Here is a 14,461-nt window from a genome sequence, read left to right on the forward strand (position 1 = left end):
GATCATACCACTCTAATGGCAGAAAGTGAAGAGGAACTAAAGAGCCTCTTGATGAGGGTGAAAGAAGAGAGTGAAAAAGCTGGCTTGAAACTCAACATTCAATAAACTAAAGATCATGGCATCCAGTCCCATCACTTCATGGCAAATAGAAGGGGAAAAAGTGAAAACAGTGACAGATTTTATTTTCTTGGGCTCCAAAATCACTGTAGACGGTGACTACAGCCATGAAGTTAAAACATGCTTGCTCCTTGGAAAAAAGCTATGACAAACCTAGACAGCATGTTCAAAAACAGAGACATCACTTTGCTGACAAAGGTTTGTATAGTCAAAGCTATGGTTTTTCCAGTAGTCACGTATGGATGTAAGAGTTGGACCATAAAGAAGGGTGAACGCCAAAGAACTGATGCTTTTGAACTGTGGTTCTGGAGAAGACTCCTGAGAGTTCCCTAGACAGCAAGGAGATCAAACTAGTCAATCCTAAAGGAAATCAACATTGAATATTCCTTGAAAGGACTTATGCTGAAGCTGAACTTCCAATACTTTGGCTACCTGATGTGAAGAGCCAACTCATTGGAAAAGATCCTGATGCTGGGAAAGACTGAAGGCAGGAGCAGAAGTGGGTGGCAGAGAATAAGATGGTTGGATGGTATCATTGACTTAATGGACATGAGTTTGAGCAAAGTCTAGGAGATAGTGAAGGACTGGAAAGCCTGGCATGCTGCAGCCCATGGGGTTGCAGAGTTGAACACAACTTAGCAAATGAACAGTGAAAGCCTTTGAAAGAATTTAATACATAACTGCCTTTTCCCAAAACTGGTACAGACACTATGGAGAACAGTATGAAGATTCCTTAAAAAACTAAAAATAGAGCTACAATAAGATCCGACAATCCCATTCCTGAGCATATATCCAAAGAAAATCATAATTCAAACAGATACATGCACCCCAATGTTACTGCAGCACTATATACAATACCTAAGATATGCAAGCAACCTAAACGTCCATCAACAGATAAAGAAGATTTGGTACATATATAAAGGGAATATTACTCAGCCATCAAAAAGAACAAATTAATGCCATTTACGACAACATGGATCAACCTAGGTACAGTCATACTAAGTGAAGTAAGACAGAGAAAGACAAATATTATATGATATAGCTTATATGTGAAATCAAAAAAAAGGCCACAAAAGGACTTATCTACAAAACAGAAGTAGTTACGAATGTAGAAAATAAATTTATGGTTATGGGGTTGGGGGGAAAGAGGGGAGGAATAAATTGGGAGACTGGGATTGTCACATACACACTACTGTATATAAAAAAGATAACTAATATGGACCTACTGTATAGCAAAGGGTACTCTACGCAATACTCAGTAATGGCCTATATGGGGAAAGAATCTTAAAAACAATGGATGTACGTGTATGTATGTGACGTGCTGCAGTCCATGGGGTCACAAAGAGTCAGGCACGACTGAGCGACTGAACTGAACGTATATGGATAACAAATTCACTTTGCCATACACCTGAAACTAATATAATATTGTAAATCTATACCCCAATAGGAATTTTAAAAAATTATTTGAAAAAAGGATTTGAGGCAGCCAAACTAAGTAGAGTTTAACTGCGATTCTGAGATCATTCTGACAGTCAACAGTTATCAGTGTAGTAGATGCTCTAACTTTTACAGTTGTACCCAACCATACTGCTGTTAAAAAAGAAAAGAAAGAGCCAGCAATTCATCAATTAAAGTGTTGCTGCTGCTGCTGCTGAATCGCTTCAGTCGTGTCCGACTCTGTGCGACCCCATAGACGGCAGCCCACCAGGCTCCTCCGTCCCTGGGATTCTCCAGGCAAGAACACTGGAGTGGGTTGCCATTTCCTTCTCCAATGCATGAAAGTGAAGTCGCTCAGTCGTGTCTGACTCTTCATGACCCCATGGACTGCAGCCCACCAGGCTCCTCCACCCATGGGATTTTCCAGGCAAGAGTACTGGAGTGGGTTGCCATTGCCTTCTCCAGATTAAAGTGTTAGACTCTCTAATAAACTAACTTACCTATATATCTTAAACTCTTTCAGCCAATCCACCTTTCATGTTAAGGTTCTGGCAGAGTACTGTACTGCCCCCTTAATAAGCTATCTATCTACTCGTGAAGGTTAAAAAAAAAACAAATCTCAAGTTGTTACTACACACACCAGTATCTTTTCTCCAAAAACTGACAGACTGATTTTAATTATTCTTCCAATTAACTGGGCTTAAATGACAGTAAACACAGTGAGGCATTATCACAGTTGTGCAGGTCAGACTAAGATTTTAGCCAGCCCCCACCCACCCCCAACCACGTCACCCCGAAGAAACCCCCACAGGCCACGCTACTGAGTCTAAGCCGAGACCTCTTACCCTTCAGCACCTGGGATGGCCTTGCCAGGATTCGAACCTGGGTCATCTGTATGGTCAGACAGAGGCTTCCAAAGAGCACAAGACCAGCTTCGGGTGCGGGTCCCTTCCTCACAATTAAAATTCTGAAAAGCCAGGCATTTTCAGAGAACCCCGTTTGCAGAGGCAGGTTATTACTAGATATTGAAAATAGAGAACTCAGCGGAAAAAATGAACATGAGGATCAGGCTACACGTTTACAGCTAAAGATACTTCCTGATATACCATTTCCTTTTATCATGATCACCTTAAAAAGGTAGGCAGGTAAAAAGAGGGCCTGAAATTTTCTACAGATAAAGTTACTGCAGAAGTTGTCACTGACAGAATTCTTCTAATGGGACTGACTAGTCAGAACAGTTGTTAAGGAAAACCAGGGTTGTCTCAGGAACTTTACCTTGGCATTTTTCTGGATTGGGCAAAACTTTGGACCTCTTTTGAGGCAGATTTATTCGTGGGTCACCAACCGTCAGTCCCAGAATAGTACCTGCTGGAATTTCTGCTGGTGATGTTATCCCTTTAGCAACAAAACAAGACGCAAACAGGAAGTTATTCACAAATACATATTTTGCTTTCATTTTCAAATGTTTCTAATGAAATTTTCATCTTGGGCTGATTTTGTAAAGATACACATTCCCTTTTATCTTCCCAATGATACTTTCAGAGAATAAATTAACATTCATAAAGAGTGAAGTTTCTTACCAAAAACATTAACATAACAGGTCATTTTACAACATGAATATGTATGTTCCTATCAATAACTACAGGAGCTTTACACACAAATGCAATCATGTGCGGGTAAGATTTCAGTTTAGTAGCTAACACATTTAGTAGCTAAAGCATTTCAGTATATGCTTTTACCTACATTAACAGAATACCAGTTATTTATTTAAAGTTCTAACATCTCATTCGTGCTTGTTGCTGTATTTTAACAGTTTCAAAGTAAAAAGCACCACTACATTTAGGTAGCTCAGCTGCGAGATGCTCTTTTAACCCAGTTCCCACTCCTCCCTTCTTTCCCAGTACAACCCAGTGTTCCCCTGTATGCATGCTGAGTGCTAAGTTACTTCAGTTGTGTCCCATCCTTTGTGACCCTATGGACTGTAGCCCGCCAGGCTCCTCTGTTCAGGGGATTCTCCAGGGAAGAATACTGCAATGGTTGCCGTGCCCTCCTCCAGGGGATCTTCCCAACCCAGGGATTGAACCCGCATCTCTCACGTCTCCTGCACTGGCAGGCGGGTTCTTTAATGCTAGCGCCACCTGAGAAGCCCCATTCCAGCGTATACCTCCCAACAATTCAAAAACGGCTTCTTGTCTGCGATGAAGGGAAACACTATCAGGATTCTTGCAGGTTTCAATCCACCAACGGTGAGGTGTCTTCTCTGTGTCCTCTCCCTCCTAGAAAACAACAACTCCTGTTCACCAGACAAACAGGGGATCAGCCAATAATTTTGGTTAAAACGTTTGTGCTATTGGCCTCCGTCCTTGCATCCTCATTTCTTAGAATGAATGTTTCTGGAGAGGAACCAGGGAAATTGTCACATCAGACTAACGACTCTTCTAATTAAAGACAAGGACGTAGGACTGTACTTCTCTCAAGATTTCATATACTAAGAAGAATATCTGCGGTTTTCTGAGAGACTACCTAACTTCACACACGCCTGTGGTCTCTGGAGCACAGAGCCAACATGAGAGACCTTGCTCCTTGCTCTTCTCCCAATACTACCAACCTCATCGCCAGACTAAGCAATAAAACTTTCCCACTGAAGAAAAACCAAAACAAAACCCCTTTTGAAGAAATCTTCAGCAAAGGAAGACATTACTACTATAGTATTTCTAGAAATTTCAAGAAATGCTGTATTTTACTTGCTTTTTTTTCTGAACAGAACTAGGGCCTGAGGTCTCAAACAGCACTTCGAGTACCATATGCATGCCCGGGAAGAGAACTTTACAGCTGCGGTTCATACCAAAGTTTGCTGAAGGGGGATGTTCCCCTAAGAGTCTAACCTATAATATTAATACACTGAGCCCTTTACCTCACAGAAACTCAGGTAGCACGTGGTTCAAAGTACAGACCCTGGAACCAAACTTTGCAGGTTCGAATCCTCCCTCTGCAAGTTACTAGCTAACGTGGAATGCCTAGTCAGCGCCAGGCACTGCCCTAAGCCTGGGGCACAGAGTCAAGAAGAGGACTGCCCCGAGCCTGCCAGCAGGAAGCTCAGAGTCTTGAGACACAGACCTCACAAAGACATGCGAACAAATCTAGACGTAAAAACTGAGGAATGGAGCAAGACGGAATGAAAACAACAGCAAGGATTTAATTGAACTTGGAGGTCAGGAAGGAATTCTAGAAGAAAATGATATAGATGTTGAAACCTTTAGACTCAGCCAAGAAGAGGGGTAGAGACAGAAAATTCAGACAATCTCAAAGGAACGTGAGATCTGACACATTCTAGAACCTGGAACCACTGGAAGAAGACGGTGTGGCTGAAGTGCCGAACATGAGAAGAGATAAGGCCAGACAGGCATGGAGGCACAAGATTACCAGTCAAATTAAGGGCTTTGGATTTTTTTTCTCACATACAGTGAGAAGCTATCCAAAAGCTTTTAATCAGGAAGTAGCTCGATGAGCATAAATTGTTAAAATGGGACTACCCTAGTGGTCTAGTGGTTAAGAGTCCGCTTGCCAATTCAGGGGACATGGGTTCGATCCCTGGTCTAGGAAGATCCCACATGCCTTGGAGCAACTAAGCCTGTGCACCACAACTATTGAAGCCTACATGCTCGAGAGCCCGTGCTCTGCAATGAGAGAAGTCACTGCAACGACAAGTCTTTGCACTGCAACTAGAGAAAAAGCCCGCATAGTAACAAGACCCAGTGCAGCCAAAAATAAAAAATTAATTAATTTAAAAAAAGAAAAGAAAATTACACTTCACTTTCCTTTAAAAAAAAAAAAAACAAACCAAAAATTGCTAAAATATCACTTTGCCTCCTGTGTGGAGAAAAGAGCAAAAAATGGGAACAATGAATGAAAGTTGAGAAGCTGCTTCAGGACCCAGGCCAGAGACGACAGTGGTTGAGACTAGTGTGGAAACAGTGAAGAGAGAGAGGTCGCCTTTGGTTTTTAAAGTTTATCTGTCTTCCAACAGGTCAAACTCTGATCGGCTCTATCACCATATCAGACATGTCCAATCTGCGAGAAGCATGGACACTGAGGCACTGATACAGGAAAACAGACCAAATCTGAACCCCAAGTGTTCACATGTGAGTCTGATTCCTCATCTACTCTCTACTCTCCAGACCTGTGCAATCAGCATGGTGGCCACTTGACACAGAGAGCTGTGAATTTACCTGTTAATCACTAAAATAAGTACAAGTACCAATCCACTTCCTCGGTCACATGAGCCACTCAGTAGCTACCTGGGGCTGGTGGCTCCCGTACTGGACAGCACAAGGAAACAGCATCCTTGCAGAAAGTTCTACTGAACAGAGGTACATGTCACACATTGCTCTCAACCTGCTAGACACCATCCTGAAAACGAACCCCAGAGAATGTGCATCACACAAATACAAACAAAAAAACCTGGCATATACTTTCAGGGATTTTAGGGGCAGCTCCCTGTTACCTACTTACCTATGGTGCAGAAGTTAAGACCCTTTAAAAAATTCAGAAGCTGCAGGAGCAGTCTGTATTTAAATGAGAACTAATCAGTTTACTTGCTACATTCACTTAGATTTGCTATTCTAGAAGTGAAAGATAGAGTCTTTGATAATAAGCATAACTAGGCAAACAAACACATATAAGCTATGGCCACAAATGCTGCCAAATTATATGTTGCTGCTGCTAAGTCGTTTCAGTCATGACCGACTCTGTGCGATCCCATAGACGGCAGCCCACTAAGGCTCCTCTGTCCCTGGGATTCTCCAGGCAAGAATACTGGAGTGGGTTGCCATTGCCTTCTCCGAAGTTATATGTTAGGTTTTGCAAATTTGCTAAGAAGGACCTGACCAGAATAAAGCAACGCAATCAGGTTTACTCTTACGGAGTGGACGGAAGCAGCTTTGAGCGCCTCAGTTAAGATGCAGTGAGAAAGAGGACCGATCAGCCGGAATCTGTTCATCTCCATAGTCAAATCACTGAAAGAAAGAGAAGGGCTTTATACTTCATGTAATGTCTGCCTCACTGACAGAAACAGAGCACGCCTTCACTGGAAACGTTCAGTAGGTTCAGCCCATACCGGATCACGATGCCTGTGGCTGGAGAGAGCCAAGAATATGGCTGCAGTGGATCTCTAGTTCCATCACCAGTGACTTTTTTAACTGGTTGAGCGTTTTCCCCATCATCTTTCCGTTTTCTTTTCTTGCCGACTTTTTCTTCAGGCAGGTCAATCTGGCTTTTCTCTTGAGACGGTGTCAGAAGGGGATCTGGGATCTGGACAGTTGCCTTGGTAGGTTCCATACACTGACACACTGCTTTTATCTCCTCTAAGATATCCTAAGGACACATTCAAACATTTTAAACTCTGAATTTAAATACAAGTTTAAGTTGGCTTAGTTTATTTTTTCTACCTGTAAAAATTTATATTCTTATCTCACACAAATGAAGCTAAATTTAAAATCGTCAAAAAGCTTTTTTGATTCCTCTGAAAAGCTTTTTTGATTCCTCTGAGTAGTGCTTGACACATAGAACAAAAAAAGAACTCCTAAATGTCCAAGATTCATGAAAACAACATGACTACTCTGACCAATTTTTTTTTTTAACTAGTTTAAAGATGAATTTGGAGAAAAAGTCTACTGTATAAAAGCAATGAGTGTGCTAATAGAGGGAAGCTAAGCTAAACGCAGTATTAAAAAATTGTCAGAATTACTCAAAACAGATTCTCATCATCAAACTGGCTCCAACAAGCACATGAATACCAATGAGCCAGTTAAGGACAACGGAAGCACGAGTCCAATGCACCATTTCAAGCCATTTGTGTAAGACTGGTTTCATCTCTACTCCTACTCAGGGCTTACCAAAACTCAGGCCAAGATTTGCTTCACTTATTAATACTAACATAACTATCCTCCCTATATTCCAATACCAAGCAGTCAGTCAAACTTTCACACTATTTAAATTTCTGTAGCATTCATTTCTTACAGTAATCAAGAATATAGTGACTGAGTGATGAGAAATAATGTCAAGGATTATACCTGTTTAAGAGCTGGATGAAGCCAGATCCACAACTGCCTGCTCTCAGAAGTATCACCAGGGGTCCCCTGGGCCTTCCACATAAATGTCACAGGACCCAGCATTTCTAGGGGATACTTATTTGCCCGGTAAAGCATGACACTCCCTTGGCACTTTCCAGACAAACAGTGGACTGCGGCAAAAGTCAATCCTGACATAAACAAAAACAAAATTCCAAGATCATTTACTGTCTATCTTCATAAAAGATGAGGTTTTAGTTTTGGTCATTGCTTAGATCAAACCCTGGCACATGATAAGTTCTCAATAAAAATTTATTGAGAAAATGATTTAATGAATTTTGAGTTTCTTCCTATCTAGATTTACTGCACCAGAATAATGGTTCTCTCATTTTATACTGAGTATGTTAGAAGTGATTTAAAAGCTACCCCAAGCTTTCCTTACATGAATATACTCGTTAGGAATAAGAACTATCTCCGTAAAGCCTGTTTAAATGCCAAAATGCTTACTGCTACTGCTAAGTCAGTTCAGTCGTGTCCGACTCTGTGCAACCCCATAGACAGCAGCCCACCAGGCTCCCCCGTCCCTGGGATTCTCCAGGCAAGAACACTGGAGTGGGTTAGGGTTAGCTTACAGCAGACACTTGTTCATGAAATGAACACATATACAGACTTGAACAGGACTCAGCTTTGAAACAAGTTTACCTGTGTCTATGCTACACATTGAAGAAAGTGCTTTTAGTATTTCTTCCTCTTTGCCCTCCAACTCCAAACAGCAGTAGTAGGATAAATCCTGTAAAAAGAGGGAGATACAATTAAATACTTGAATTTCTATTTAAAATGTAAGTGGTAGTATCTTACTTTTCAGAAAGGAGATATGTGTTTTATCCTATATTCACAGATAAGTTCCAAGTGGTATGTAAAAACTATTGCCTTTAAGGATTATCCCTCCCCAAAATCTACCTAAAGTGAAAAATCAAAGTAGAATAAGCAAGACTGTAATAAATTCAGCAAAATCATGTTAAGGATGCTCACTTTGGTTAGCTAATTTAGGGCTTTAGGATTATTCAACACTCAGCCTAAAGACACATGAGACAATTTATCACTTATTTCTCCCCTGCTCAGTCTCTCTCTTTTGTTTGTTTAATATTATTTATTTGGCGGCTCTGGATCTTAGCTGTTGACATGAAGGATCTAGTTTCCTGACCAGGGATCAAACCCAGGTCCCCTGCACTGAGAGATGGAGCCTTAGCTACTGGACCACGAGGGAAGCCCCATCCCCTGCTCAGTATTAACCACGATATCCAACTTTGACTAAGCAATGTACAAGGAAAAATGCGAGTAATGAGAATAAAGCCTTATCAATTTAAATAGGATGAAGAGAGCTCAGACTGAGCTAATAAAATCAATTATGTTAAAGACATAATAATGGTTAATAGTTACTGAAAGGTTACTGAGTGACAGCGTGGGGATAACTCCTTACTGGACTGTCATTTAATCTTCCCAACACCTGATGATCAGATGCCAGCATTAACTTATTTGCCAGGTGAGGACATTGAGACAGAGACTGCTACTTGAACAGTCATATCATCAGAAAGTGGAGAAGCTGGCATTCGAGTCAGGCTCACTGACCCCCGAGCTAACCCCTCTGCCACGGGTCCGGTAAGCAAATCTAGTACACACGGAGACTAAAATGCAAAGTACAGCAAAGGCTCCAGCAAACCCATGTTCATCTGTGCTGACAGAAATCTCCCAGCAACAGCGATCCACTCCCAGCTGTCAGTGGCAGATGAACCCCACTCGAGTGTGTACAACTGGCTGACAGCAGAGAATGAGGGTTAAGAGCATGGAACTCCGGAGCCAGACTGCTGCTGCTGTGCTGCTGGGTCACTTCAGTCGTGTCTGACTCTGTGTGACCCCAGAGACGGCAGCCACCAGTCTCCCCCGTCCCCAGGATTCTCCAGGCAAGAACACTGGAGTGGGTTGCCATTTCCTTCTCCTGGAGCCAGACTACCTGGGCTCAAATCCCAGCTGCACCACTCGTTAGTTGTATGGCTGTGGGTAAACTGCCCAACTTCTCTGTACTTCAGCTTCCTCATTTGTAAAATGGAAATAATAGTAAACATTTACCCTATACTGTTGCTATAAGGATTAAGTGAGTAAACATATGTAAAGTACTAAAACAGACATTAAGAATTCAAAAATATTTATTACTAGCTATTATTTTTATTACTTAGGGCTGATGTAAAGAAACTATGGGATAACCTCAGCAAAAATTCTGCCCCAAATGAGAAGTAACTAGGTCTGCCTTAAAATCTGAGCAATGGTAGTGGAGAAAGCATGGGCCAGGGGAGTCAGCTTCCAAGAGCTAGGTAGGTCACCAACAAGCTGTGTGGCCCTAGGCAAGTCACTTGATCACTCCAAATCCCAGTTCTGCGATGTAAAATGAAGAATTTGACTCTAATCCATGATTTCTGCTACTCAGTCTTCAAATCAGAGGCTCTTAAGAGGTCCCTGTATTTTACTTTATACCCATTAGGATGGCAATTATCAAAAAAAAACCCCAAAAAACAGAAAACACCAAGTTTTGGTGAGGATGTGGAGAAACTGCTGATGGGCATGTAAAATGGTAGAGCTTCTACGGAAAACAGTACGATGGTTCCTCAAAAATTTAAACCAAGAACTACCACATGATCCAGCAGTTCCACTCCTGGGCATGTACCCAAAAGAACTGAAAGCAAAGAACTGAAGGGATGTTGGTACACCATGTCCACAGCAGCATTATTCACGACAGCCAAGAAGTGGAGACCACCCAAGAGTGGATCAGCGTTGATGGATGAATGGATAAACACAACATGGCATAAAATACAACGGAATATCATTCAGCCTTAAAAATGAGGGAAATTCTGACACATGATACAACATGGACGAACCTTGAAGACATCATGCTGAGGGAAATAAGCCAGTCTCAAAAATACAAGTATTATATGATTCTACTTATGTGAGCCACCTAGAGTGGTCAAATTTATAAAGATGAAAAGTAGAATGGTAGCTGACAGAGACCGGGGCGAGACAGGAATGGGGATTTAGTGTTTAATGGATGCGGGATTTCAGCTTGAGAAGACGAACACGTCCCAGAGATGAATGGTAATGACAGTCACACAACAATGTGAATATACGTAAGACCTAAGCAATAAGTACCACGCAAGTGCAGACTTAAAAATAAAATGGCAAATCTGACGTTATGTCTTTTTTACCACAGATTTTTTTCAGGTTCCTGTATTGATTATTCTGCTATATTGCTCTCAAGAGGTATCAGAGGATGCTAATACTAAGAGCTTTCTAAAGCTGGTCAAGGCCATCCTGCCATTGAAAGGCCCTCTGCAAAGAACAGATTGCTAAGGGAAGTCGCTCAGTCATGTCCAACTCTTTGCGACCCTATGGACTGGGGTCTTTTGCGACTACCAGGATCCTCAGTCCATGGGATTTTCCAGGCAAGAATACTGGAGTGGGTTGCCATTTCCTTCTCCAGGGGATCTTCCCGACCCAGGGATCAAACCCGGGTCTCCCGCATTGTAGGCAGACGCTTTACCGTCTGAGCCACCAGGGAAGCCCACAGACTGCTAAACATGTACTGAAAAAGAAGAGGCGATTTCATGCAGAGTTGGGGGGACTGGGGCAGGCTGCTGGGGTGGGGGAGCTAGGACAGCCAAGACAGACAAAGACTATTACACAGCTCTAAAATCAGCTCTAAAATCAACTGTCCTCTCAAAGACGTTGAAACACTCTTCCCAGCAGAGACGGTTCTCAAATATCTATGGTGGCAAATGACTGCTAAATGCATCAATGCTGAATCAACCTGGAGCATGACCAACAAGACCCCACGGGCTCTGGTTTCTTATTTCTCCAGAACTACTCTCACCCTAATGTTAGCCCTGCTCTCTCTCACTCTTTTCGTCTTTGTCACAGTGCGTTTATTTCAATCCTTCCCTATCTGGCTGCCTTCTGCCTTCCCCACTCTGGCAATTTCTTATCCCTTAGAGCTCGGCTCAAATATCACTTGCATGGGGAAGCACTCCTCTTCCCGTTATGAATACTCATAGTATTGCACAGTTTTCCCTTATAACAAAACTGAATTTTAGGCTAATTATCTGATTGTCAGTCTCCCGGCAAAACTTTAGGCTGCTTCAACTCCAGCATCTAGCAAAATGGTTCTCGCCCAGTAATTATTTCTAAAATACATCATGTTAGATAGAACTCTTCTAAAGGGGTGGGGAAGAGTCTAAACAGAAACAGAGGGGAGCGCGCTGAGCAGCCGCCGGCTTCGGAAGCCTACCTGGAGGAGGCAGCGGCTCGTCATGGCCCGGTAGCAGGCTCTGTGGCTCTTGACTGTCGGCCTCTCCCCCAGGCAGTAGCCCCACCTCTTGACCATGTGAAACCGCTTCGCGTGCCAGATGTGAGTTTCCAGCCATTTGTTCTTCTTTTGTCTCCGGTTAAATTCCAGTATGCGGTTTATGTGACATCGTCGAGCTTTATGGCACTTATTTTTTGAGTGTTCTTTTTTCTGATGAACTGCTTTCTCTGCCTGTAGTTTCAAGAAGACAGGCAGATCCCCTTTTGTGACCATCTCAAAACAAAGTTAAGTGTTAGGAATTCAAACAGCTAATTTTAGGGGAAGTGAAATACCTTACGGACTCCATTAGTTTGTGCAATTTTTTAATTGGTGATTTTTTCCAACGAAAGTAGAGGAGGTCACAGAAAGAATGAAGACTTTAGGAAAAGGCAAACCTAGGAAGGAAGCTCAGTTCTATCACTCACGAACTGGGCAAACTTTGGGGCCTGGGAAGATCAGAATATTTACAAACTGTTCAACATAGTAAGTCAAACTGATGTGTGGCTATCAATATCAGACAGCAATAAAGAATAAATGCTAGCTCTTCGTTGTTGTCTTTCTATAGTTTTTTTAACCTCTAAGATCATAATTAAACCCAAAACTAAGGACCAAAAATATAAAAGTGGGAAAAACCTACACAATTCATACCACTTAAGTACTGAAAGACAAAGGCTAAATGCTATCATGAGGAAACAGACTTCTCATGAAATCTAGAAAGTACCAAATTCCTGTTTAGTTTTCACTCTTCCTCTCTTCCATAGCTAAGCTAAACTTCTGTGGGAAAAACTCTTCTCCATTAGTGTGTGGGCCCCTTAAGAAGATTTTACCTTAAGAGACTCTAACCCCACCACCAGCTTCATGCCAATACCTAGAAGGCACTTGATAAAGAAATTTTGAATCAACTAATGAAGACATAAGGTGCTTAGACAATCATAGAATGACCAAACCAAGAATTTTGGTAAAGCCAAAAACAACAGGACTTGAACAAAAATTAAATCCAAGTTCAAGTTTTCAATTTTAAAAAGGACAAAAGGCAATCTTTTAACCTTTCAGCTCTAGATTGGTCACATTCCAAAGTGCAGAGCTAAATTACTTATCTAGTAAGAAGGTCTAAATTTATTTTAAATCTGACTGGGGAATACCAACTGTTTAACGTCATAAAGAGAGAGAGGCTGCAAATGCTATATTTAAAAGTAGCTATAATATCCAGCAGCCTGCTAATTTGGGGGGTATGGGGTGAAGGGGGGAAAGGTAATGATAAACCTGCAAAATGAGTATGTTGTTTCTTAGTTTTCATTTTAATAAATTCTATCAGGCTAATACTTCTCAATTTCTTTAAAGAACTACTAACCTAAACATTTACATTAAGGGATTCTCATACCTCTTTCTGGGCAATCTCCCGTAACCGCCGAGGAAGGCGTTTGACATTGTGGCTCATGGCTCTTCGTCTCATGTGCCGTGGCAGAGTCTGGAAAACCAGCGAATTAGAAGATGTCTGGGTCACTGCTTTCAACATGGCACTGATTTCAGCAGCTCGGGCTTGAGCAAAAGTAGAAGCTGTTGAAGGAAATAGCAATGCCATTTAAAAACTCATCTTGAATCAATACTTTTCCTGGTAGATTTCAGAAAGATTTTTAAATACACAAGCTTACAATTCATCCACTACCCTAACCCCTAATAGATTAATACCAATAGTAGTTATTTCTGTATTACATGACTGGGAAACTGTCCTTCAACTTATATTTTTCAAGTTTTCTGCAAGGATTCAGTTCTACTTTCCTAATCAGAAAAAAAAGTTTAAAAAATAAGCTTAAAAGGTTTTATTTTTAAAACAGAAGGCTACATGCAATATAATCACAACTGTTCTTAAGTGTTATAATCCCACCAGAAAACAAAGAAAAAACAAAATCTTAGTCTTGATTCCAAGGGTTTTCTTCCTTAACAGTGTCTGCTTTTTTACAAATATATAACCATAAGTATTTTTAGTTTTATTGAAAAATAGACTTTTTTTTTCCTAAAGAATAAACAAAGTGCTGGAGACACTTAAGTGAATTCCTCCAGGAAGGCATAGAGACCATAAGAATACAGGGTTATGAGGTAGTGGGGGTGAGGGTAACGAGGGGGCATCAGGGAACGAGGCAACAAAGGGCCTGGAGACAGGAACTTACAGGCCTTGGCTGCCCTCAGACTGCACTGAATTTGGTTCAGTGCATCTTTGGAGATGCGTGCTGAAGAGTATGGATGGCATTTTATATTTTTTAACAAGGAGGGAGTGGTGCCAACGACAACTTTAAGACAAAAAAGACAAATCAGGACCTCTAAGAAGATGGCGAGTGGGGGCGGGGAGAGCACGCAGGCCCAGGCAGTGAGTCCAGGCTGCAGGTGAGACACGCCTGAAGTGAAAGTCGCTCAGTCGTGTCCGACTCTGAGACCCCATGGACTACACAGT

General features: G+C 41.7%; 1 protein-coding gene across 1 annotated transcript in view; it reads right to left on the bottom strand.

Annotated features, from left to right (window-relative positions):
* POP1 (POP1 homolog, ribonuclease P/MRP subunit) overlaps window positions 1–14,461 on the bottom strand; it is a 36,839-nt gene that overhangs the window by 14,028 nt on the left and 8,350 nt on the right. The window contains exons 4-11 of the mRNA XM_019973982.2: window positions 13,394–13,569; window positions 11,956–12,204; window positions 8,325–8,412; window positions 7,626–7,813; window positions 6,671–6,927; window positions 6,476–6,569; window positions 3,719–3,830; window positions 2,830–2,949 (exon numbers count right to left, since the gene is read on the bottom strand). Coding sequence (XP_019829541.2) covers window positions 2,830–2,949; window positions 3,719–3,830; window positions 6,476–6,569; window positions 6,671–6,927; window positions 7,626–7,813; window positions 8,325–8,412; window positions 11,956–12,204; window positions 13,394–13,569 — 1,284 coding nt within the window. The remainder of the gene's footprint in view (window positions 1–2,829; window positions 2,950–3,718; window positions 3,831–6,475; window positions 6,570–6,670; window positions 6,928–7,625; window positions 7,814–8,324; window positions 8,413–11,955; window positions 12,205–13,393; window positions 13,570–14,461) is intronic.

The sequence above is a fragment of the Bos indicus genome, chromosome 14, assembly GCF_029378745.1.
Source record: "Bos indicus isolate NIAB-ARS_2022 breed Sahiwal x Tharparkar chromosome 14, NIAB-ARS_B.indTharparkar_mat_pri_1.0, whole genome shotgun sequence".
Taxonomy (NCBI): domain Eukaryota; kingdom Metazoa; phylum Chordata; class Mammalia; order Artiodactyla; family Bovidae; genus Bos; species Bos indicus.